The sequence below is a fragment of the Lampetra fluviatilis genome, chromosome 71 (assembly GCF_964198595.1).
Source record: "Lampetra fluviatilis chromosome 71, kcLamFluv1.1, whole genome shotgun sequence".
Lineage (NCBI taxonomy): Eukaryota > Metazoa > Chordata > Hyperoartia > Petromyzontiformes > Petromyzontidae > Lampetra > Lampetra fluviatilis.
This window is the reverse complement of record NC_136345.1, coordinates 936,506-959,104: the sequence shown is the minus strand read 5'-3', so window position 1 is coordinate 959,104 and position 22,599 is coordinate 936,506. Positions and strand designations below refer to the sequence as shown.

At 50.8% G+C, this 22,599-nt stretch overlaps 1 protein-coding gene across 1 annotated transcript in view; it reads left to right on the top strand.

Annotated features, from left to right (window-relative positions):
- Window positions 1-22,599, top strand: part of LOC144952999 (guanylate-binding protein 2-like) — a 96,791-nt gene that overhangs the window by 39,366 nt on the left and 34,826 nt on the right. The window contains exons 8-9 of the mRNA XM_078883483.1: window positions 4,460-4,569; window positions 8,459-8,723. Of these exons, the coding sequence (XP_078739609.1) occupies window positions 4,460-4,569; window positions 8,459-8,723 (375 nt within the window). The remainder of the gene's footprint in view (window positions 1-4,459; window positions 4,570-8,458; window positions 8,724-22,599) is intronic.

Below are 22,599 nucleotides of genomic sequence, written 5' to 3'. Positions count from 1 at the left end.
TAACTTGTCCGGGGTGCAATTGGGAGCATTGAGGGGTTTGCTCATCGAGTTTGCTGACGTGTTCAGCAAACATAAGTACGATATCGGCTGCACTGACCTGTTGCGCCACCACATAGCTACAGGGGACGCGGCCCCTATTCGTCAGAATCCCTTCCGGCTCAGCCCGGCCGAGAAGGAACATGTGCAATCGGCGGTTAATGATATGTTGGCGGCCGATATCATTTCGCCCTCTTCTAGTCCGTGGGGTGCTCCTATTGTCCTAGTAAAGAAACAGGACGGGTCCTTGCGGTTTTGTGTCGATTTCCGCCGCTTAAACAAAATCTCGATGGCGGATGCGTATCCGCTCCCCAGGATGGATGAGTCGCTGGATGCCTTGGCGGGAGCGCAGTTTTTTTCCACACTCGATCTGCTTTCTGGATTTTGACAATTGCCACTCGATAACGAGTCAAAACCTAAAACTGCTTTCCGGACACCTGGGGGCCTATTTGAATTCAACCGTTTGCCCATGGGCTTACATTCCGCTCCCGCCACGTTCCAGAGACTCATGGAATTGGTTTTGTCGGGCCTCCAATGGGATACCTGTTTGATTTATCTTGACGATATTATCGTCTTTAGTCGGACTTTCGAGGAGCACCTCCAGCGACTGAGAGCGGTGTTCCTCAGGATGCGTTCCGCTAAGCTTAAATTTAAACCGGCTAAATGTTTTCTGCTTCGGGAATCGGTCAGGTATTTGGGCCATATCGTGAGTCGTTCCGGGTTCTCGACGGACCCTGCTAAGACGCATTGCGTCAGCTCATGGCCAACGCCAACCTCGGTCACGGAGGTTCGTAGTTTCATTGGTTTTGCCTCCTATTACCGTCGTTTTGTCAAGCAATTTGCCACCATAGCCAAGCCCCTGCACGCTTTGACGGCTAAGGGTGTGAGGTTTCACTGGGGGGCGGAGGAGGAGGCTGCGTTCTGCTCCCTCCGTGACGCTTTGGTGCAGGCTCCCCCCTTGTGTTACCCCGATTTCACACAACCGTTTTTGCTTGACACGGACGCCAGCAATACGGGTATCGGGGGGGTGCTCTCACAGTTGGTCGGGGGGGTTGAACGGGTGGTCGCCTACGGTAGTAGGGTTCTTTCCCCCGCAGAACAACGCTATTGCGTAACTCGTCGTGAATTGTTAGCCATTGTGTTTTTTACACAGCAATTCAGGCCGTATCTTTACGGCCGTCATTTTACGGTCCGGACGGACCATGCGGCTCTACAATACGCTATGCGCGTGGCACAGCCATCGGGCCAATTGTCCCGATGGTTGGAGGTCCTTCAAGACTACCAATTCACGACGATTTACCGCAAGGGGTTGCGGCACTCAAACGCGGACGCCTTGTCGCGGTTGCCGCCGTGCACGGACTGCACATGTTTGTTGGGATCAGCGCGGTGCAAACCCCCGGTCGCCGGCACCCCGGGAGTTGCGCTCGCCGCCACTGACACCCCGGGAGAGGACGCCCCCACGGGGAGGGATTCGCTGTTGTCGTTGCCCCTCATTGAGTGGGGCCGCCTCCAGATGTCCGACAGCTCCCTACTTACGCTGCGTCGGAAAGTTGGCGCTCCCGAAGAAGGGGAGGCGCGGGTCGGTTCCTGGGTGTGCAGACAGGGCCTTTTGATGAGGTGGGACAACATGTCCCGGCGTCACGTGCTCGTTGTGCCTGTTGCTATGCGGGGTAGGGTTGTTCTGGCAGCTCATGAACGGCTCATGCATCTGGGTTTTCACAAAACGCTCGCCCTAATCCAGCGAGACTATTATTGGCCGGGGATGGGTAACGACGTGGCGAATATTCTTAAGGGATGCGTAGGGTGCGCCAAAAGGAAACCGCCACCATTGGCAGCTAATCCACCGCTGCAATCCATTCAGGTTTCGCGTATAAACGAATTGGTAGCGTTGGACATCTTGGGGCCCTTTCCGGTTACACCAAGGGGAAATAGGTTCCTGCTGGTTGGCGTGGAATACTTCACCCGATGGCCTATGGCATGGCCGCTCGCCAACCAGTCGGCTGCGGCGGTGGCGGACGCCTTTGTCCAGGGTTATGTGTTGGACAAGGGCGCCCCCGAACGCTTGCTGACGGATCAAGGGAAGAATTTTTCGAGCGTTTTGTTGCGCGAGGTGTGCGACCTGTTGGGTACAAAGAAAGTGCGTACTTCCCCCTACCACCCGCAGACTGACGGGATGGTTGAGCGTCTGAACAGGACGATTACGTCTATGTTGTGCCAGCAGGTCTGCGACGATCAGGTTGATTGGGACTTACAGGTGCCGGGGGTACTCGCGGCCTATCGAATGGCCCCTCATGCGGCGACGGGGTTTTCCCCATTTTTTCTTATGTATGGGCGGGAGGCCGATCCGGCCATGGACGTCCAACTGGGGATTTCCCAGCCACGTGCAAAATCTAAATTGGCAGACCACATCAAATTTAATATCGCCAAATTGACTGAAGCGCGCGAGGCGGCAAGGTTGAATTCGCGGTCGCGGCAAATGGCGAACGAGAAATTGCATGAGCGGAGGGTGCATACGCATGATTGGAAACCAGGCGATAAGGCCTGGCTGCATTGTCCACATGCACCGTTGGCTACGTCCCCCAAGTTGTTGAGACCTTGGAGGGGACCGGTGGAAATTGTGCGGGTTGCACGACCCCAGAGTATACAGATTAAATGGGGGAAACGCCGTTGGTATGTGCACCCCTCCCGACTGAAGCCCTATGCGGCACCGTGTGACCCCGTTCTGTGCCGTGACGACCGGGCGTGTGATGTGACCGTCGACTCGGGGAGGGAGGTGTCGCAGGCTGATCCTCACGTGTCTCCACCTGACCCACCCCCAGGTGCCTCGGGCTTGACGGCTGCTGACCGTCGAGAGCCTGAACCCCGGGGCACGCACGAGTCCTCGGTGCCTGGCCGATGTCTTCCTGAACCGCCGGCACCACCGGACGTTCAACCGCGTCTTGTGCCGTACGACGGACCGGCAAGGCGGACTCGGGCTAGGTCTCAACAATTTTCATGAAGACGGTTTTTTTGTGCTCTACACCGAGCTCGCCCGGTGTTCCCCTCTGCCGGGGTAATGTCCCGTTGTAGGGACGCTCGGAAGAAAAGGGGACACTGCACGAGTCGAAAAAAAAAAAAAAATTTCCATTTATTTTTTTTGTATACACATGGCTATTGTCACTCGCCGGTTTGTATATATTGTTCTATTGTCGCGGTGGCATTGGTTGAGGGTTGCGGATGGTAGTGTTCGCGTCGTGTTGTGTTGTTAGCTTAGTTGTTGTTCTTGTTGTTGTGTTGTGTTACGGGGCACACAGGGGGGGTTTGTATATTTTTATAGCAGCCGGGGCGGCTGCGAGCTATGTGGTAGGGGGTGATGTAGTGGTGGTATTGACGTGCGCCGACTGTGACAGTGATGGATCACGGGGCGGCGCGGGGTGCGGGGTTGGGCACGCGTTGTGGGCGTGGTGTGGACGCGCGCGCCGGGAGTGACAGATGACGGGGCGGCGCGGAGTGAGTGGTGAGGCACGATGAGATGTGGGAAAAGAGGATCGTAGCCAGCGCCCGGCGATTGGTCGAAGAAGTGGGTGCTCGCAGCGACGTCCGCAGGTGGGGTATAAAGGGGGACGCGCGAGAGCACTCGGGGAGAGTTACCCAGTTGAAGACCCGAAGACGGAGCTGAAGACTTAGTCGCCGAGTAGCTAAGTGGATGTTGGTCATCCGAGTAGCTCAGTGGCGTTAGTCGCCGAGTAGCTAAGTGGATGTTGGTCATCCGAGTAGCTCAGTGGCGTTAGTCGCCGAGTAGCTAAGTGGATGTTGGTCATCCGAGTAGCTCAGTGGGCGTTAGTCGCCAAGTAGCTAAGTGGGTGTTTGTCACCCGAGTACTAAGTGGATGTTGGTCATCCGAGTAGCCCAGTGGCGTTAGTCGCCGAGTAGCTAAGTGGATGTTGGTCATCCGAGTAGCTCAGTGGGCGTTAGTCGCCAAGTAGCTAAGTGGGTGGTTGTCACCCGAGTACTAAGTGGATGTTGGTCATCCGAGTAGCTCAGTGGGCGTTAGTCGCCAAGTAGCTAAGTGGGTGTTTGTCACCCGAGATACAAAGTAGGTGTTAGTCACCTGTAACCAAGTTTGATAAAATAAAGAGTGTGTTACCCGTGAAGTCGTCTCCCGCCGAGTTACTACATTACACATATAGAGCTGAAAAGATGTGTAGAAAACCCAAGAGGACGGGGTAGAACCATTGCATCAGCTCGTCATGAATAATAGATAAAGAAAGGAGTACAAGAAATGAGAGAAGAATAAAAACAGCACTGACCATAACTTGGAGGCAACAATTACAGTATGCACTAAATCAGCAATAACATAAGCACAAACACCAAGGCATTGGAAAATAAGTGCAGGGGTAAGACATATTGGTGTATAATTTGAAAGAAACCCGTTGTCCCACAGGCCAATGAGGAGCATGACATCTGGTTGTTCGTCATGGCCGTGCTGCTCTCAAACATCCTGGTCTACAACACTGTGGGGACTTTGGACCACTCCGGCCTGGAGCAGCTACTGTATCCTTCACAGAGCGATCAGTTACTCACACGGCAGCACATTAAGCAGAGAGAGGCGAGATACTTGCGTGGTTCTAGATTTGAAGCTTTCGTGACTGCAAGGATTCATACTCTCAGGTTTTTCGGTAAAGTCACGTAGGTAAAAAATAAATAATAAAGATATAATTGAAATAATAATAGAAATAAAATAATAAATCACGACGTTTTGGAGGCAACACAAGTCTCCGTCATCAGGTGGGACCGTCACAGCTAGATTTACTGTCTCAAGTGAGGCAAAATTCCAAGAGTCAAGCTCTTAAATACAAGTTTAAGGGGAGAGGGAAGGGGGAGGGGGTTATCTGAATGTGGAAGCCAATGAGTGGAACGTGTTAGGGGGGGGGCGGGGCTAAAAGAGAACAGTTGGTGCATCTTGTTGATGTATTACCCAATGTTGGTTGACAATCCAAATACAAAAAAGGAGAGGAGAGTTGTTGGTTGGCAATCCAAATACAACAAAGGAGACGAGAGTACTGTTAAACGCTGGGGATGTCAACACTCGGTAAAGTAGAATAGTACCTGTCAAATAAGATGGTCCAAATATGTGTAGTTAAATATTTTTTGCATGGTTAATAACATCTTTCCAATGATTTCTCAGTTTGTACCCATCATCACGGTTGAAGTTATGTCTGTGTTTGTATATCTGGATGGCTTCGTGTACAAACATTTGATGGTAGCCAGAAGGTTTGCAGAGCACCTTGGTCTCGGAAAAGGCAATCTCATGGGAACCCACAGAGTTGTAGCAATGATCGGCAACGTCGGAAGACTCAATTTTGCCGTGTTTCAGATTTGACTTGTGCTCGTGGACATGATCAGAGACATGACGTTTCGTTTCCCCAATGTAACAATCACCACAGCTGCAACTCAGTTTATAGACTCCAGGGTACTGCAAGTCAGGAATGACATCCTTCACAGATGGAATTAAATCACGGATTTTAAGTACTGTACTGAATCAGACCTTGATCTTGTGTTTGTTTGAAATCTGTGGAAATATTTTTGGTAGCATCTGCTATGTATGGCAAGGTGATGGTTTTGATTGGGTCCTCAGATGGTTGGTGATACAGATTTGCGGATTGTACAGTCTGCGTATATTCATTCATCTTGAGGGCTTGGTGTACGTGCTCCAGTTTACTCGCAGCGGGCCCTGTGGTGTATTGTTTTGATGAGGCAATTATTCTAGGCCGGATGTTGGTGGGAATCAGGCTTTAGATAGGAATCCGTGTGGGTGGCTTTCCTGTAGACAGAAGTTCCCAACGAGCCATCAGACCTCTTCTCGATTAAAACATCCAGGAATGGTAGCTTGCCATCATTTTCCACTTCCATGGTGAATTTGATGGAAGGGTGTATGCAATTTATGTGGTTGAAAAATTGGTTCAGTGCTGGCTGGCCATGTGGCCAGATGACGAAAGTGTCATCTATGTATCTCTTCCACAGGGAAGGACGGAAGGTGGATGTCAGGATGGCATCTGTTTCAAATTTCTCCATAAAAACATTCGCCACCACTAGTGATAAGGGAGAACCCATTGGGGTACCCTCATTTTGTTAGTAGAATGTACCATTCCAGGTGAAGTAGGTGTTGGTAAGGCAGTGCCTCACCAAAGTTGATACATCAGGATTCAGTCCATGTTGGATCAAGTCTTCAATGATTGCTATGATGTCAGGTACATATACCTGCATCGAAACTGACAAGCAAATCATTTGAGTACAGTCAAATGTCCTTGATTAGAGAAACCAAGTGAGCTGAGTTAAGTACTGCTGAGGTGGCCCGTGAATGGAAGCAGGGTCTCAGACAGAAATCGGGCCAGTTTGTAGGTAGGCGAGTTGATGGTGGTAAGCGATAGGACGGAGTGGATTTCCTTCTTTATGGATTTTTGGACGGCCATAAAATCTGTGTGGTCTAGCAGCCGTAGGTTTAGGGAAAGCTGTTGGTCGGTTCGATTAGAGAAGTTGAATTAGTGATGATATTGTTGTTGTTTGTGGCCAGGCGATTGGTAGGATCTTTGTTGATTTTGGTATAACTGCCATCATTAAGAAGGTCCTGGATTTAGTTGTTGTATGTGGTTTTATCCATGATGACAGTGGCATTGCCCTTGTCGGCTGAGAGGATGGCAATGTCAATTCTCTTTTTCAATTGAGCGAGTTCAGAGCACTCGTCCCTGCTGGTGTCTACAAACTAAGTTGTGGTTGCGGCAGCAGTTACATTGGGGAAACAAAACGATATGTCTCGGACCGTGTTTGCCAACACAAGGCAGATTTGAAACACAGCAGAACCAATACATCTGCCGTGGCTGGTCATTGTTATAATGCAGTGGGCTCGCATGATATTTTTTTGTCCGAGACCAAAGTACTCTGCAAACCTTCGGGTTACCATCAAAGATTTGTCCATAAAGCCATTCGAATATATAAACACAGAAACAATTTCAACCGAGAAGATGGGTATAATCTGAGCAATCATTAGTAGGACGTTATTAACCTGGTAAAGTCATAACTCGCTGTGATGCTTCCATCCTTCTTACCGTTTGGATGTTATCTCCGACTCTGAGTTGCATTGCCCTGTGGGATGCCTTTTCATTAACGGGCTAGGGTCTCACTAACATGGCCACTGTTTCGGTGGTTCACTTGCGTTGACGCGCTTTCCTCTCACAGCACAGGCCTGGCCACAGCTTGTGCTACACATAGACTTGACATTAACTTGCTAATCTCCCCAATCTCTCCCTAATCTCCCCCATTATCATAGTGCTAATCTTCCATTAAAACTACTGCTGTGCGCATGTGCAGCGACAGTGCTCTCATGCGGCAATGTAAGCTCATGTACTTTGACATACTAATCTCTCTAATCTCCCCCATTAACACAACTGATGTGCTTGCGTGTGGGGAAGAGACTCCATTCCAGCTCGGACCCCGCTTGCTTACCCTTGGGCTACACCCCCTTCAAACATATATAACCCTTGTTGTAGCAGCCCTCTCGATGTGTTCTTTAGCAGCTCTACTGCTGGGTTCTGTTTTGCCTGATGACGATCGCTTGTGTTGCGATCGAAACGTTGTGATATATTATTTATTTATACCTACGTGACTTTACCGAAATAACCAAAGAGTATTTATTTGGCAAATGAACAAAACACATTTTTCAAGCTCGTCATTCAATCTCTTCTGTATTCCGCAGAAACTCATTTGCTGCAAAGTGAGTTACTCGGATTAAATTGTACAGTAGCGATGTTTGAAAGCATAATTAAGTTGTAAATATTTAGTTTATTGTTAAACATTGTTTCAGATGTTATTGATTTATACATATAACTTAAATGTAGGTATTTAACAACTATACAGCTGCCTTCATGTAATCGTTAGCACACTGGATTTGCAATAGAAGTTGTTGTTTTGATTTGATCTCGCTTGTGGCAGTTGAAACAATGGGGGTTTATTTAATCAGCTCCACTGTCTCTGTACACCCCGCAGTATGAATGGTTAATACTCCACATAGTCGATCGGCAGGTCGCGTGCAGTGAGTTAACTGTGGGTGGTCCCACCTCTTCCTACAACCTGGAAAAATACAGCAAAAATCCTCCAGAGCTATCTCCAGTGAAGGACCTTCCACAACAGTTGTATGAGGAAGGAATTTCAGGGCTGCACCTTTACCTTTTTATTGAAAAATGATAAAATTATTGAAAGTATGCCACACCCCCCCATATATGGAAAGAATCGTTCGCTATTTAGTCCAGCTTTGAGAAGTTTTACTTTGCGTTTTTCATAAGTCTTGTATTTTCACAAATTTTCTCTTGATCTCAAATGACTCCTTTTCTGTAAAAGGTTCGAAACACTGATGCAGTAAATGTCCTTGACTCCGATTCCAATCCAGGTATGTAAAGGATATGGCGCAGTACGTCCAAGCAAGGGTAGGATCTCGTAAAGACAACCCAAAGAATCTGGACAAGTACTTCCCATCCCTCATCATCTGCGTGCGCGACTTCACCCTGACGTTGAAGTTGAATGGATCGCCTTGCACTGCCGACGACTACATGGAGCATTGCTTTAAAATACGCAAGCCAGAGAACCAACGTGGTAGAGAAGAAGCAAACAAGTCATTCAACAAAGAGCGCGAAATAATGTGCCACTATTTTAAGGTAAAGACTCCATTAAATACCCATTCATCCATATATGCTTAGCCTGCTTGACTGGGCAGAGACAACTATCCCTACTGAAAAGGAGTGGTGAAACTGGTCGAAGGACTCCTGTCCCTAACACTAACCTAGTCTCAACTGTAATTGCTATTGTTTTTTGCTTGATTAGACAGAAAGCCTCACCGAGTATCACAACTCTTTTTAAGGAGGGATCTGTCCCGCAGTGGCATGAGAAATAGCACGCGATGGGTGAGATGCATGTGTCAGATTTGACCAGGAGTCACTTCCATATATATGCATACCATGAGATAATTCAAACCCAAACAGGAGCACAGTGACACAGCAATTAACACAACTTAGTTTATGCCAAACAAGAGCAATAATTCAGCTTATAAACAACCCTATTTTCCAGCATCTCCACACCGCAAGGTATCAACACAATAGCTCTTCAGAAACTTGAAGTTATTTGTTGGTCCAAAGTCCTGTCTGTTGGTGAGACGCAGGTGCTACGGAGCACGTGTTTGCTGGATAGAGATGTGTTTATATACATCCCGAAGTAAAGCTGGAGTCATTGTGGCCTTTTTATGTATAGGGGGTGCCTTGGAGTCCTATCGCATGACCTGATGCACACCTGAATACCCTCTCAACAGAGTTGTACACGCTTCCAACTGATCTTCAGCCCTTCAACTGATTTCAGCGGCACGTCAGTCTTTTTTGACAATAAACACACCTCTGTCACATTAGAAATCCTGTAACAAACACTTTTACAACACTGGTTAAAATTTCTATCATATTTTTCATAGACGATGTGCATCTCTGTCCATGTAGTTGATCCAACTCAAAACCAATTTGATCCAGATTCATCCTTCCTCCCTCCTCTCGATGTGACTTAAAGAAATCCAGCTCAAATCATTTTCATACTTTTGTAACGGCGTAAGTAGCGCAGGAGACGTTTGATGGAGGCAACACGTATTTATTAACAAATGGGTACCATACAGTACGTAGCGCACCCTAACACTGGAAGGGGTAACGGCCCCTTCACCCGGTCTATCCGAGGCAGTGTCCCTCGGCTAACGTTTCCCCGTTAGCTCCTACACTTCTCTAACCCAGACCATCCTATAGAGGCCAACTCACCTGGCCCAGCTTCGGCTCAGGTCCGACCTTCAGCCACACGAGCCTGGCCCTCACAAGGACAGACCTCGCTGCTCTGAGGTCGACCCTGGCTTGCCCTGCTCGGCTGTTATAAGAGCAGCGAGTCAGGGTAGTCCCAGGGCTAGCTAGCTGGTCTTCAGTCTTCACTGGCTCTTCTGCTCCAACGACTGCCTCGAGCTCTCTCGCGCACCGCCTTATATACCAAACTGCCCCCCGAGGGGCGGGGCTGTATGCGGACGTTGATGTAGACACCCCACGCACGGACCGTGGTGTACACCCCGGTACGTAACACCTCTACACTTTTGTGAAGCTCCTTGGAGACGTCCATTCTTAAAAAGGTGAAGTCTTTATTTATAGATAATATCGTATTTACAACCTCACGATCAGTCAGCCCAGATCATTTCCACTATTGTCGCTTCGCAACCAGTGAGCCCCGATGTCGTCCACCTTATTGATCCCTGGGCAAGCGCCCAGACTACGGGCATTGCTCCCCTTAAATACCCGACCCGATCGGAAAGTGCCCTCCACCCCCCTATGACACGTGTCTTCAATTATCTCAACGTGTACATTGCGCTGTCCCCTTTATGGCGCCCCTCGGCCACCTGTTCCCAATCATCTCAACGTCTATTATTTATTGAATAATCTATACAGTACCTTCTGGCCACCTGTTCTCAATTATTTCAACTTGTACCCTCTAACACTTTCTCCTTACAGTCCCCTACACTTTTAACCGGGGATATTTCTCAATACAGATCATACAAATTCCAGGATGTTCACAGGGAGGTTTCAAATATATTCCCTCGAATTGCATTCCTCCGTTTCATACACAACCTCTCCAATATGCACAGTGTAAATTAAGATGAATCTAATTTGGTCACAGGGGCCATGATTACCATTCAGTTTAATTTATCTAATTCGGACAATGACGCCATCAAAAAACGACCTACGCTTGCGAATTACGCCACAGCATCATTCAGATCCACCCTGACGTAGAGGGAATGTAGTATTGTTATGTTTAAGAGGCCCGCATTTGTACTAATAGCCAGGGTGGCCACTGGAATGGAGTAGTGAACCTCTGCAAACAAGCTGTGAATATCCCACGGCTAGGCAACATGACCACGCCCCGAAACGTAATCCACAACCAAGAAAGTATAACCCCTGGCTCTAAATAAACACTAAACCATTCCCCTAAACACAAACTATAAAATGAAAAGTAACGAAGTGGCCTTCCTATATATTCCATCAAGTGACATCCAGTGTCTCATCAGCAGAGTCAGATTTAGTTTAGTCAGGATTAATTAAGTTCATGGAACTTACACTTATTGTCTGGTGGCATTCAACAATGTGTAGAGAAGCTCCCACGGACGCACTTGGAGACGGAGGTAAGTTATGTGTAGAGGTGTTACGTAACGGGGAGAAACGGGCAGTTACACTGGGGTGTTTACATCCACGTCCGCAAACAGTTTCCACCCTGGGGGGCTGTGTGGGGGTGAGGCTGGGATCCCACACAGCCCCGCCCCTCGAGGGCATGTTGGTATATAAGACGGAGAGCGAGAGAGCTCGAGGCAGTCGTTGGGTACAGATCAAGATGAAGAGCCAGTGAAGACTGAAAGCCAGCTAGCTAGACCTGGAACTACCCTGACTCGCTGTTCTTGTAAAAGCCGAGCAGGGCAAGCCAGTGGGCGACCTCAAAGCAGCGAGGTCTGAAGTCCTTGTAAGGGCCAGACTCATGTGGCTGAGGGTCGGAACGTGCGCCGAAGCTGGGCCAAGTTAGCTAGCCTACATTTGGGGAAGGTCTGGGATATAGGGAAGTAAGGAGTTAACGGGGAGCGTTAGCTGGCGAACACTTCCTCTAATAGACCGGGTGAAGAGGCCGATACCTCTTTGAGTGTTAGAGTCGTTACTCTACTGTATTGAATTAAATTGTAATAAATACGTATTGCCTCCATCAACTTCTCCTGCGTCACATATGCCCGCTACAACTGGAGTCAGAAGTGGTCCTGTCTGCACGAGATGGATACGAGGAAGACAGTTCGTGCCCACGACCCGGGCCAAAGTGACGACCATGAGGAGACGAGTCAGCAGGCCTCGGACAGGGAATCTGAGGCGATGCAGATGCTACAACAACCATCGCGGCCGCCTGACATACCGCTGCAGTTGGGGGGTGGGCTCCAGGACGCTCACTCCTGCCTTGCTGAACTGCTGTTCGCCGCTGCCTCCATACGCGGCGGAGATTACCCAGTCCGGAGGAGGGGCCGCCAAACGGCGGCTCCCACCAGCACCGCACCGCGACTTGGAAATTGGCGCCAAACACAGGCTCCCGCCACGGGCACCGCGATGCAGGTTGAATTTGGCGCCATTTTACCAACCAGTGCCCCGAGTGGTGGAGGCCAGGAGCACCACGTGGGAGAGGGTCTCCAATCACCGCCTGCCACGTCATCTCTACGTGACAGACGTCGCCACGACCAACCTGTGGCCTCTGCGAGAGGGGCCGCCATTTCACTGTACAGCGGCGCTGCACGGGAACATCGGGAGCCGGGAGCAGAGCAGACGTTCCAGCAGCGACTGCCCGTGTTGATGGCCTTTCAAGCAGAAGGAGGCGACTGGGGAGCTTTTCAATGGTGATTCCTCGCTCACCAGGAGATGTCGAGATGGACCGACGCCGAGGCACTGCGCACGCTCCCAGCGACTCTGAACGATGATGCTCTGGCCACCCTCATGGCGACTCCAAGGTCTGACCGCTCTACACTGCATGCAGCACTTCAGCTGATGGCCAGGTTCTACGGACCACCGTCTGCCAGTCGACAGCACTTTCACGGTCGCCGTAAGGGGGAGATGGAAACTCCTCTCGCCTATCGCACTGCACTTCTGGCTCTCGCTGATGCCGCTTTTCCTCGCATGGACGAAGAAGGCATAGACGCAATCATCACAGAGCAGCTTTTGGTGCTGGCACAAGAGTTGGGTGTTCCCATCAACGTGGCAGATGAGGTTGATATATTCTCCTTGCGAGTCGCTATGAGCATTCATGCGCAAGAAGTCCTTAAACGGAAACGGCCCATCGTTGCCTGCGCCTCAGCCTCAGCGCCCAGCGAACCACAAGGTGCTCTACCGCAAGAGGAGGTCTTCGCCACAACGCGTTCGGGGGACTGGAGGTCGGGAGGTCGGTCGCCCCAGCGCATGGCACGCAAGCTGGAGCAACTGAAACCAGCGACGGCCCTCGTCACATGTTACAACTGCGGCCTCCGGGGCCATGTTGCTTCTGGGTGCCAGGCTCCGCGTCAGCGCACCACAGGACCTCGGCCGGACGACGCCCAAGGTCCCAAGTCATCCCAAGAGTCCCTGGGAAGTCGCGGCACCACACATGCTCGGCCCACTCACACATTGCACACGAGTCACCGCCCCCCGCCTGACGGTCCACGGGATTTGGGTACTGGTTCAGTGAGGGGAGGGGAGTTTGTATGGGTGCTCTGACCAGGCCAATGGTCCGAGCTGGCCCATAGGGTGGTGGCTGTGTCGGCCGGCTCGTCCGTGGTTACAGGATCGATCGAGGGTGTCGAGGTTCGGGTTTTGGTCGACACGGGGGCGTCGGCAACGATAATTTCCGACCTTATTTACAATTTACTTCCCGTTCAATGTCGACCCTTACTCCCAGTAGATGTTCCATGTTATGCGGCAAATGGAGGATCTTTTGGTATTGTGGGTCAAATCCGGGCGGGTATTTGCATTGGGGATATTAAGTTGTCAGGACTAGTCTCGGTCTCATCATCTCTTGCAGTCCCATGTTTGTTGGGAACGGATATTCTAGCTAAAATGCCGATCAAGATCCTCATTCATCAGGGTTGCATCGAGCTCCCCTCGGGCTGCCGCATAGCGTTTTTGTCCTCCCCTAGCAATCAACACACGGCCTGTGCGATGGTACAAGCGATGGTTTCCCAGACGGTACGCGTACCGCCGGGGTCACAGATGTTAGTGCCCCTATGCTTGCGTAAATCTCTCGGTGTGGGTACGACAAAGCATGGTGTACTGTTAGGCCCATCTAATGCAGCGGTGAGGGATTTGGATTTGGCGGTGGCTCAGACGATGGTGTGGGGGGACAGAGACCCCTTCGTCGTGGTTTTAAATGCGGGGTCACGGACAGCTGTGATTCCACAGGGTACCGTGCTCGCTCAAGCATCGCCGGTACCCATGGGGGAGCCGGTAATAGCACATGTAAATGATGGTCCGGCTCCGCATCCAAAATCGGGCTGTGATCAAGGGTGGCTGGATTTATTGTGTTCTGGATCTCGTGACCTGTCCAGTTCACAGCTTGCTGCATTACACGCCCTGTTGATCGAATTTTCTGACGTTTTCAGCGAACACAAATATGATATTGGTTGCACTAATCTGTTATGCCACAATATTGACACGGGTGACGCTGTCCCCATTCGTCAAAATACGTTCCGGCTGAGCCCAGCCGAGAAGGAACATGTGAAATCGGCTGTTAATGATATGTTGTCTGCCGACATAATTTCTCCCTCTACCAGTCCATGGGGGGCTTCCATCGTGCTCGTAAAAAAGCACGAAGGGTTCCTGAGGCTTTGCGTTGATTTTCATCGCCTTAATAAGATCTCTGTGGCTGACGCATATCCGCTCCCCAGGATGGACGAATCTTTGAATGCTTTAGCAGGGGCACGGTATTTTTCCACATTGGACCTGCTATCGGTATTTTGGCAACTCACCGTTGATGAGGAGTCAAAACCCAAGACTGCGTTTTGGACACCTGTGGGCCTATTTCAGTTCAATTGTTTGCCTATGGGACTCCACTCAGCTCCCGCAACGTTCCAGCGGCTAATGGAATTGGTTTTGTCCGGCCTTCAATGGGATACCTGTTTAATTTACCTGGATGACGTCATCGTCTTCAGTAGAACGTTCGAGGAGCACCTCCAACCTTTGAGGGCGGTGTTCCTCAGGATGAGGTCTGCCAATTTGAAGTTTAAGCCACAAAAGTGCCATTTACTCCGGGAATCGGTGCGATACTTGGGGCACATCGTGGGCCGTTCGGGTATCTCCACTGATCCCGCTAAGACACATTGTGTCAGTTCTTGGCCTACGCCCACTTCAGTCAGCAAGGTCCGCAGTTTTATCGGGTTTGCCTCCTATTACCGGCGATTCGTCAAACAATTTGCCACCATAGCCAAACTCCTGCACGCTTTGACAGCAAAAGGTGTGAAATTTCGCTGGGGCCCGGAGGAGGAGGCTGCTTTTCACTCCCTTCGTGACGCCTTGGTGAGTGCTCCGCCACTTGTGTTATCCCAATTTCACCGAGCCGTTTTTGCTTGACACGGATGCCAGTCACACTGGTATTGGCGGAATACTCTCACAGGTGATCGAGGGTGTCGAACGCGTCGTCGCTTATGGAAGCAGGGTTTTGTCGCCGGTGGAGCAGAGGTACTGCGTAACCCGTCGCGAGTTACTGGCTATTGTTTTTTTTATCCAACAGTATCGACCGTATCTCTACGGCCGACACTTCACTGTCCATATGGACCATGCGGCGCTTCAATTCGCGCTTCATGTTGACCAGCCATTGGGGCAGTTGTCCCGATGGTTGGAGGTCCTTCAGGACTACCAATTCACAATCACGGTTGTCACCAGGCACGGAATGTGCGTGTTTTTTGGGATCGGGACGTTGCAAACCCCAGACTGTTGTCTCTCCTGCGGCTCTGGCCGTCGCGGCTGATGCACCGCGACCCGAGATTCCCTTCTCTCCCACGAGTGGGGATTCATTGCTCCAATTGTCCCTCATTGACTGGGGCCGGCTCCAAATGGGAGATGCGTCCCTGCTCACGCTGCGTCACAAAGCCAATGGTTCCGCAAAAGGTGTGGTTGGTGTCGATTCATGGATATTAAAACAGGGGCTCCTTATGAATTGGGATGGTTGGTCCCTTCACCATAGACTCGTTGTGCCATCTGCCGTGCGGGGTAGGGTTGTTCTGGCCGCTCATGAACGGCTGTTACATTTGGGGTTTCACAAAACCTTTACCATGCTCCAGCGTGATTACCATTGGCTGGGCATGGCAAGGGATGTGTCCATCATTCTCAAGGGGTGTGTGCAGTGCGCCCAACGGAAACCGCCTTCCAATGCGGCTAACCCGCCGTTGCAATCCATTCAGGTCTCGCGCATCAATGAATATGTTGCGCTTGATATTCTGGGGCCCTTCCCGGCGACACCTAGGGGTAACAAGTACCTGCTGGTTGGTGTGGAATATTTCACTCGATGGCCCATGGCTTGGCCACTTGCCAACCAGTCGGCAGCAGCCGTTACCGAGGCCTTTGTCCAGGGCTATGTTCTGGACAAGGGTGCACCGGAGTGGTTGCTGACCGATCAGGGGAAGAATTTCTCAAGCACCTTGCTACGGGAGGTGTGCGACCTCTTAGGCACTAAAAAGGTGCATACTTCCCCGTACCACCCGCAGACTGATGGAATGGTGGAGCGGCTCCACAGGACAATTACGTCCATGTTGTGCCATCAGGTGTGCGAGGCTCAGGTGGATTGGGACTTACAAATTCCAGATGTCCTCGCCGCCTACTGAATGGCTCCCCACGCGGTGACGGGTTTTTCCCCTTTTTTCTTATGTTTTGTTGTGTTATTGTTATTGTTGTTGTTATGAGGCACGCACACGGTTCTGTTTTTTTTGTATTCTTTATTGGAAAATGTTGTTGCAGCCGGGCCGGCTGCGAGCTATGCAGGGGGGGGGGGGGGTGATGTAGAGGTGTTACGTAACGGGCAGAAACGGGCAGTTACACTGGGTGTCTACATCCACGTCCGCAAACGGTTACCACCCTGGGGGGCTGTGTGGGGGGGAGGCTGGGATCCCACACAGCCCCGCCTCTCGAGGGCATGTTGGTATATAAGGCGGAGAGCGAGAGAGCTTGAGGCAGTCGTTGGGTACAGATCAAGATGAAGAGCCAGTGAAGACTGAAAGCCAGCTATCTAGACCTGGAACTACCCTGACTCGCTGTTCTTGTAAGAGCCGAGCAGGGCAAGCCAGTGGGGCGACCTCAGAGCAGCGAGGTCTGTGTCCTTGTAAGGGCCAGACTCGTGTGGCTGAGGGTCGGAACGTGCGCCGAAGCTGGGCCAAGTTAGCTAGCCTACATTTGGGGAACGTCTGGGATAGAGGGAAGTAAGGAGTTAACGGGGAACATTAGCTGGGGAGCACTTCCTCTAATAGACCGGGTGAAGAGGCCGATACCTCTTCGAGTGTTAAAGTCGTTACTCTGCTGTATTGAATTCGGGAGGGGTAAACATAACAAAACGCTTCCCCCACCTAATCCGAACACATTGTGGGTGCGCAACCTGTACAACCTCGACCGGTCCTCGCCATGGCCTTAGCAGTTTTGGGGACGTTGCCAATGGCGCCTGCGGGCAGTGCAACCAGGCCTTATCGCCCGGCTACTACTCGTGCATGTGTATCCGATGCGCACATAACCGCTCGTTTGCCTTCTGGCAAGAGTTCGAGTTCTGTGCCGCTGCTTCCCGTGCCTGAGCCATTTTCGAAATGTTAAATTTGATGTGATCAGCCAATTTGGATTGAGCACGGGGTTCGGGAATCCCCAACTGGGCATTCACGGGCGGATCAACATCCCGGCCAAACATAAGAATGAAGGGGGAAAACCCCGTCGCTTTCGTGGGGAGCCATTCTGTAGGTGGCGAGGACACCTGGAATTTGTAAGTCCCAATCCACCTGAGCCTCGCACACATGGACGTAATTGTCCTGTGGAGCCGCTCCATCATTCCATCAGTCTGCGGGTGGTACAGGGAGGTACGCACCTTTTTAGTGCCTAAGAGGTCGCACACTTCCCGTAGCAAGGTGCTCGAGAAATTCTTCCCCTGATCGGTCAGCAACCGCTCCGGTGCACCATTGTCCAGGACATAGCCCTGGACAAAGGCCTCGGTAACGGCTGCTGCCGACTGGTTAGCAAGTGGCCAGGCCATGGGCCATCGATTGAAATATTCCACGCCAAGCAGCAGGTACTTGTTACCCCTAGGTGTGGCCGGGAAGGGCCCCAGAAATTCAAGCGCATTAATGCAGATACTTACCCCCTGCCGCGGATGGACGATTCTTTGGACGCCTTGTCGGGGGCTAAATTTTTCTCTACCCTGGACCTCTCGTCGGGATTTTGGCAGCTTCCCCTCGATGATGCGTCGAAGCCAAAAACTGCGTTTTCGCACGCCACAAGGCTTGTTCAAATTTAAATGCCTTCCCATGGGCTTGAATGCCTTGCCCGCGACGTTCCAACGCCTGATTGAGTTGGTATTGACAGGACTGCAGTGGGATGCGTGCCTCATATACTTGGACGACGTTATTGTCTTTAGTCGCACTTTCGAAGAACACCTTCAATGGTTGAAGGCTGTTTTTCAAAGAATGCGTTCCGCGATCTCAAGTTTAAGCCCAAAAAGTGTCATTTGTTACAGCATTCTGTCCGTTACCTTGGCCATATCGTCAGCTCTGGCGGTGTCTCCACTGACCCGGACAAGACTTCTTGTGTCCGTGAGTGGCCGACGCCCACTTCCGTAGGTGACGTGCGACGGTTCATTGTCTGTGAGTCTTATTATCGTCGGTTCGTTCAGAATTTCGCCACGCTGGCAAAGCCTCTGCATGTCTTGACGGGCAAGAATCAGAGGTTCAGATGGGGATTGGAGGAGGAACTGGCCTTCCAGTCCCTCCGCGATCAATTGGCTACCGCACCGACGCTTGACTACCCGGATTTCTCACAGTCTTTCATCCTTGAAACAGACGCTAGCGACACCGGCATCGGTGCTGTTCTGTCTCAACGTAAAAATGGCATTGAACGGGTTGTGGCGTATGGCAGCAGGGTGTTATCCCCCACTGAAACTCGTTATTGCGTCACTCGCCGGGAGTTGCTGGCGATCGTCCATTTTGTTTGCCAGTACCGGCCCTATCTTTATGACTGAAACCTTTCACTGCACCACATACCTTCCCTACATGTCAAAATGGCCGAGCATGTGATGTGTCCGTTGACTCGGGGAATGAGGTGCCGCCGCCTGATCCTCACATGCCACAGACTGTTCCGCTTCCAGATGCCCCAGAATTGACGGCCTCCGAATGTCAGCAGCTGGATCCCCGGGACACGTGCAGAACCGGGGGACCCGGTTCGGGCCTTCAAGGGCTACCAGCCCCACCCGTCGGACAACCATGCCATGTCCCGTACGATGGACTGGCCAAGCGGACTCGCGCTAAATCACGCCACTTTTCGTAACAAATGACCGGATCCACCAGGTTGCCCGTGTCAGGGCGGCCCCCTTGACTGTCCAGATGTCCCGCTTCTCCCCACGTCGGGCATGTCGGGTCGCGGGCACGGGTCATGTGGAGGGGGTAATGTCGTTTTAATTCCTTTTTCATCAATGTTGTATATATGTTCATGATGTTGAGTATGTTGGTGGGTTGGGTTATTTATTGGGGCGTTCGGTTGTTGTTGTTATTGTTGTGTTATTGTTGTTGTTATGAGGCACACACACGGTTCTGGTTTTGTTGTATTCTTTAGTGGAAAATGTTGTTGCAGCCGAGCCGGCTGCGAGCGATGCAGGGGGGGGGGGGGGGTGATGTAGAGGTGTTATGTAACGGGGAGAAACGGGCAGTTACACTGGGGTGTCTCCATCCACGTCCGCAAACGGTTACCACCCTGGGGGGCTGTATGGGGGGGAGGCTGGGATCCCACACAGCCCCGCCCCTCGAGGGCATGTTGGTATATAAGGTGGAGAGCGAGAGAGCTCGAGGCAGTCGTTGGGTACAGATCAAGATGAAGAGCCAGTGAAGACTGAAGGCCAGCTAGCTAGACCTGGAACTACCCTGACTCGCTGTTCTTGTCAGAGCCGAGCAGGGCAAGCCAGTGGGCGACCTCAGAGCAGCGAGGTCTGATGTCCTTGTAAGGGCCAGACTCGTGTGGCTGAGGGTCAGAACCTGCGCCGAAGCTGGGCCAGGTTAGCTAGCCTACATTTGGGGAAGGTCTGGGATAGAGGGACGTAAGGAGTTAACGGGGAGCGTTAGCTGGGGAACACTTCCTCTAATAGACCGGGTGAAGAGGCCGATACCTCTTCGAGTGTTAGAGTCGTTACTCTGCTGTATTGAATTAAATTGTAATAAATACGTGTTGCGTCCATCAACTTCTCCTGCGTCACATACGCCCGTTACATATGGGCTTTCGCCAAGGGTTTATTACTGGTTAACAATAACACACAAGGGTACACAACTCCCAGTTGCTAGGGGTCCTACACTGAGTCCTGGTCCCTGCCTGGCTAGCTCCGGTCTCTCTCTCGTGTCGGATCGGGGACTCTGCCAACTCCACCGACCAGAGAGAGAGCATCTCTCTCTCTGGTCGGACCCAGAGAGAGAGACTCACTACTCGGACCCTCTCTACCCCTGGTTCCCTCTTCACCCTTCGTACTCTACCCGTTCCCACAGTGACCCCGCTTTCGTCACGGGGTCTCCCTTAAATACTCTAGGAGATGTGACGTCATCGAGCCGCCCAGCACGCATGACGTCACGTTCCGTCATCGCACTGGAAGGCACACACGACGTCACGTCCCCATATTACTCCTCTACAAATGTAATAATAATACAAATTCACTTGTAAAAAAAGTTATTACCTTTTAAGATTATAGGGGATCTCAGTTCACTCATGGGCTGTAGAATACTTACATAATCATTTAATGAATTTTTAATGTTTGTATTTTCCCATTCTACTAATGTAAGAAAGCTGTAGAATGCACATATTTAAGTGTTTGAAGTCCTTTATTAAGACTCGATATACAAATATATTTGAGTCTGGCTTTCCTTGAACCTGCTCTACAGTTATTCCTACTTAAGTTTATTTAGCAACATGTTATCACTGGTTTCCTAGATAATGTACAACTCTTGCCACTCATTACTGCACTATTTTAATTTCCTTGAGGACCCTCTGATGAGGTATCGGGATGTGGAACAGCACTGGAGGGAGTGCCTCATTATCAGATTTTCTTTTTTTAATCAATTCAATATTTACCCCCGAGCAAGTCATTAAAAGAGTGACCACTAAGTATGTAACCTCTTAAGTTTATACACCACATTGCCTTCTCGGGTGTATTCAAAATATATACATTTGATGCAAAAACGCAGATACATTTATTCTCAGTTTGCTCATATGAGTTGACTCCACTAGACAGTCTAGATCTGTCTGCAACACCATGAAATTTTCCACCATTCTGTTTTTTTTTTTAATCAATGAATGCATTGTCAGCAAACAGCCTATCGAAGGGACAGTGACATGGCCTAGTGCAGGGGTCAGCAACCAAAATATCAAGAGAACATGTTTTTTAATATTTCAAGAGCCGCAATGTATATGAATATAAGATGGAGGTCCTTAATACATAATGCCACGAAGCAGTCCTTAAAGAGCTGCATGCGGCTCCAGGTTGCCGGCCCCTGGCAGAGTGGTATCGCTTTCACCACTTGTTGCAGATGCTCATATTTCGATTTCAGCAGTCACCATAATAAATTATTTTGGTGTATGAACCTTAAAAATATGTGCCATCTACTTCACAGCAGACGTTAAAGGCTGTGTGACGTTATCTTGAAGTGTATGTCATTGTACGCTGGCATCATGGTCCAAATTTGCCAATTTTTTTAAATTTACTCAAATTTTTAACTAAAAAGCAATCACCGCCCACTTCTACCACAACTTGGCAAGACACTCCTGAAAAAATACTCACTGAGGTTTCCTGGGTATACAAGTGTAGTGTCCTCCTTCCTCCAGGCGTGTGTGTGCGTGTGGTGTGCGGCGCACACACTCAGTCGGAGACGAGGTAGTTGCAGGAGGCACCATCTCTCTCTTTATTCTCTGTTCACACCAACTCCAGCCTCCTCTCTCTCAACCATGCAGCCGTACAGTCCGGCTGAGACATAACCCTGTCCACGTTGCACTGACTCCATCGACTGAGACAGCCAATTACTGTCTGGCCGCATAATGCCCGGGCGAAGGCGGCAGCGAGAAAGGCGTTGCTAGAAAGGCGGCGGCGACGACGACATAGACGACGAGATGAGTCCACTCCCAGAACCGGCAGCCTGGAGCTCTCGCTCTCTGCTGCTTATATTCTACTCGGCGTGGTTTGGCTCCGCCCTAGCCATGCCTCCTTTCTAGAATCCACCAGAGGGTTCCAGGAGCCTCTCTATGAGGTCTTCCATGAGCCTTGCCCCAGTTCCTCCGCCCTGCTGGCACACCTAAAAAAGCAATCACCGCCCACTTCTACCACAACTTGGCAAGACACTCCTGAAAAAATACTCACTGAGGTTTCCTGGGTATACAAGTGTAGTGTCCTCCTTCCTCCAGGCGTGTGTGTGCGTGTGGTGTGCGGCGCACACACTCAGTTGGAGACGAGGTAGTTGCAGGAGGCACCATCTCTCTCTTTATTCTCTGTTCACACCAACTCCAGCCTCCTCTCTCTCAACCATGCAGCCGTACAGTCCGGCTGAAACATAACCCTGTCCACGTTGCACTGACTCCATCGACTGAGACAGCCAACTACTGTCCAGCCGCATAATGCCCGGGCGAAGGTGGCAGCGAGAAAGGCGGCGGCTAGAAAGGCGGCGGCGACGACGACATAGACGACGAGATGAGTCCACTCCCAGAACCGGCAGCCTGGAGCTCTCGCTCTCTGCTGCTTATATTCTACTCGGCGTGGTTTGGCTCCGCC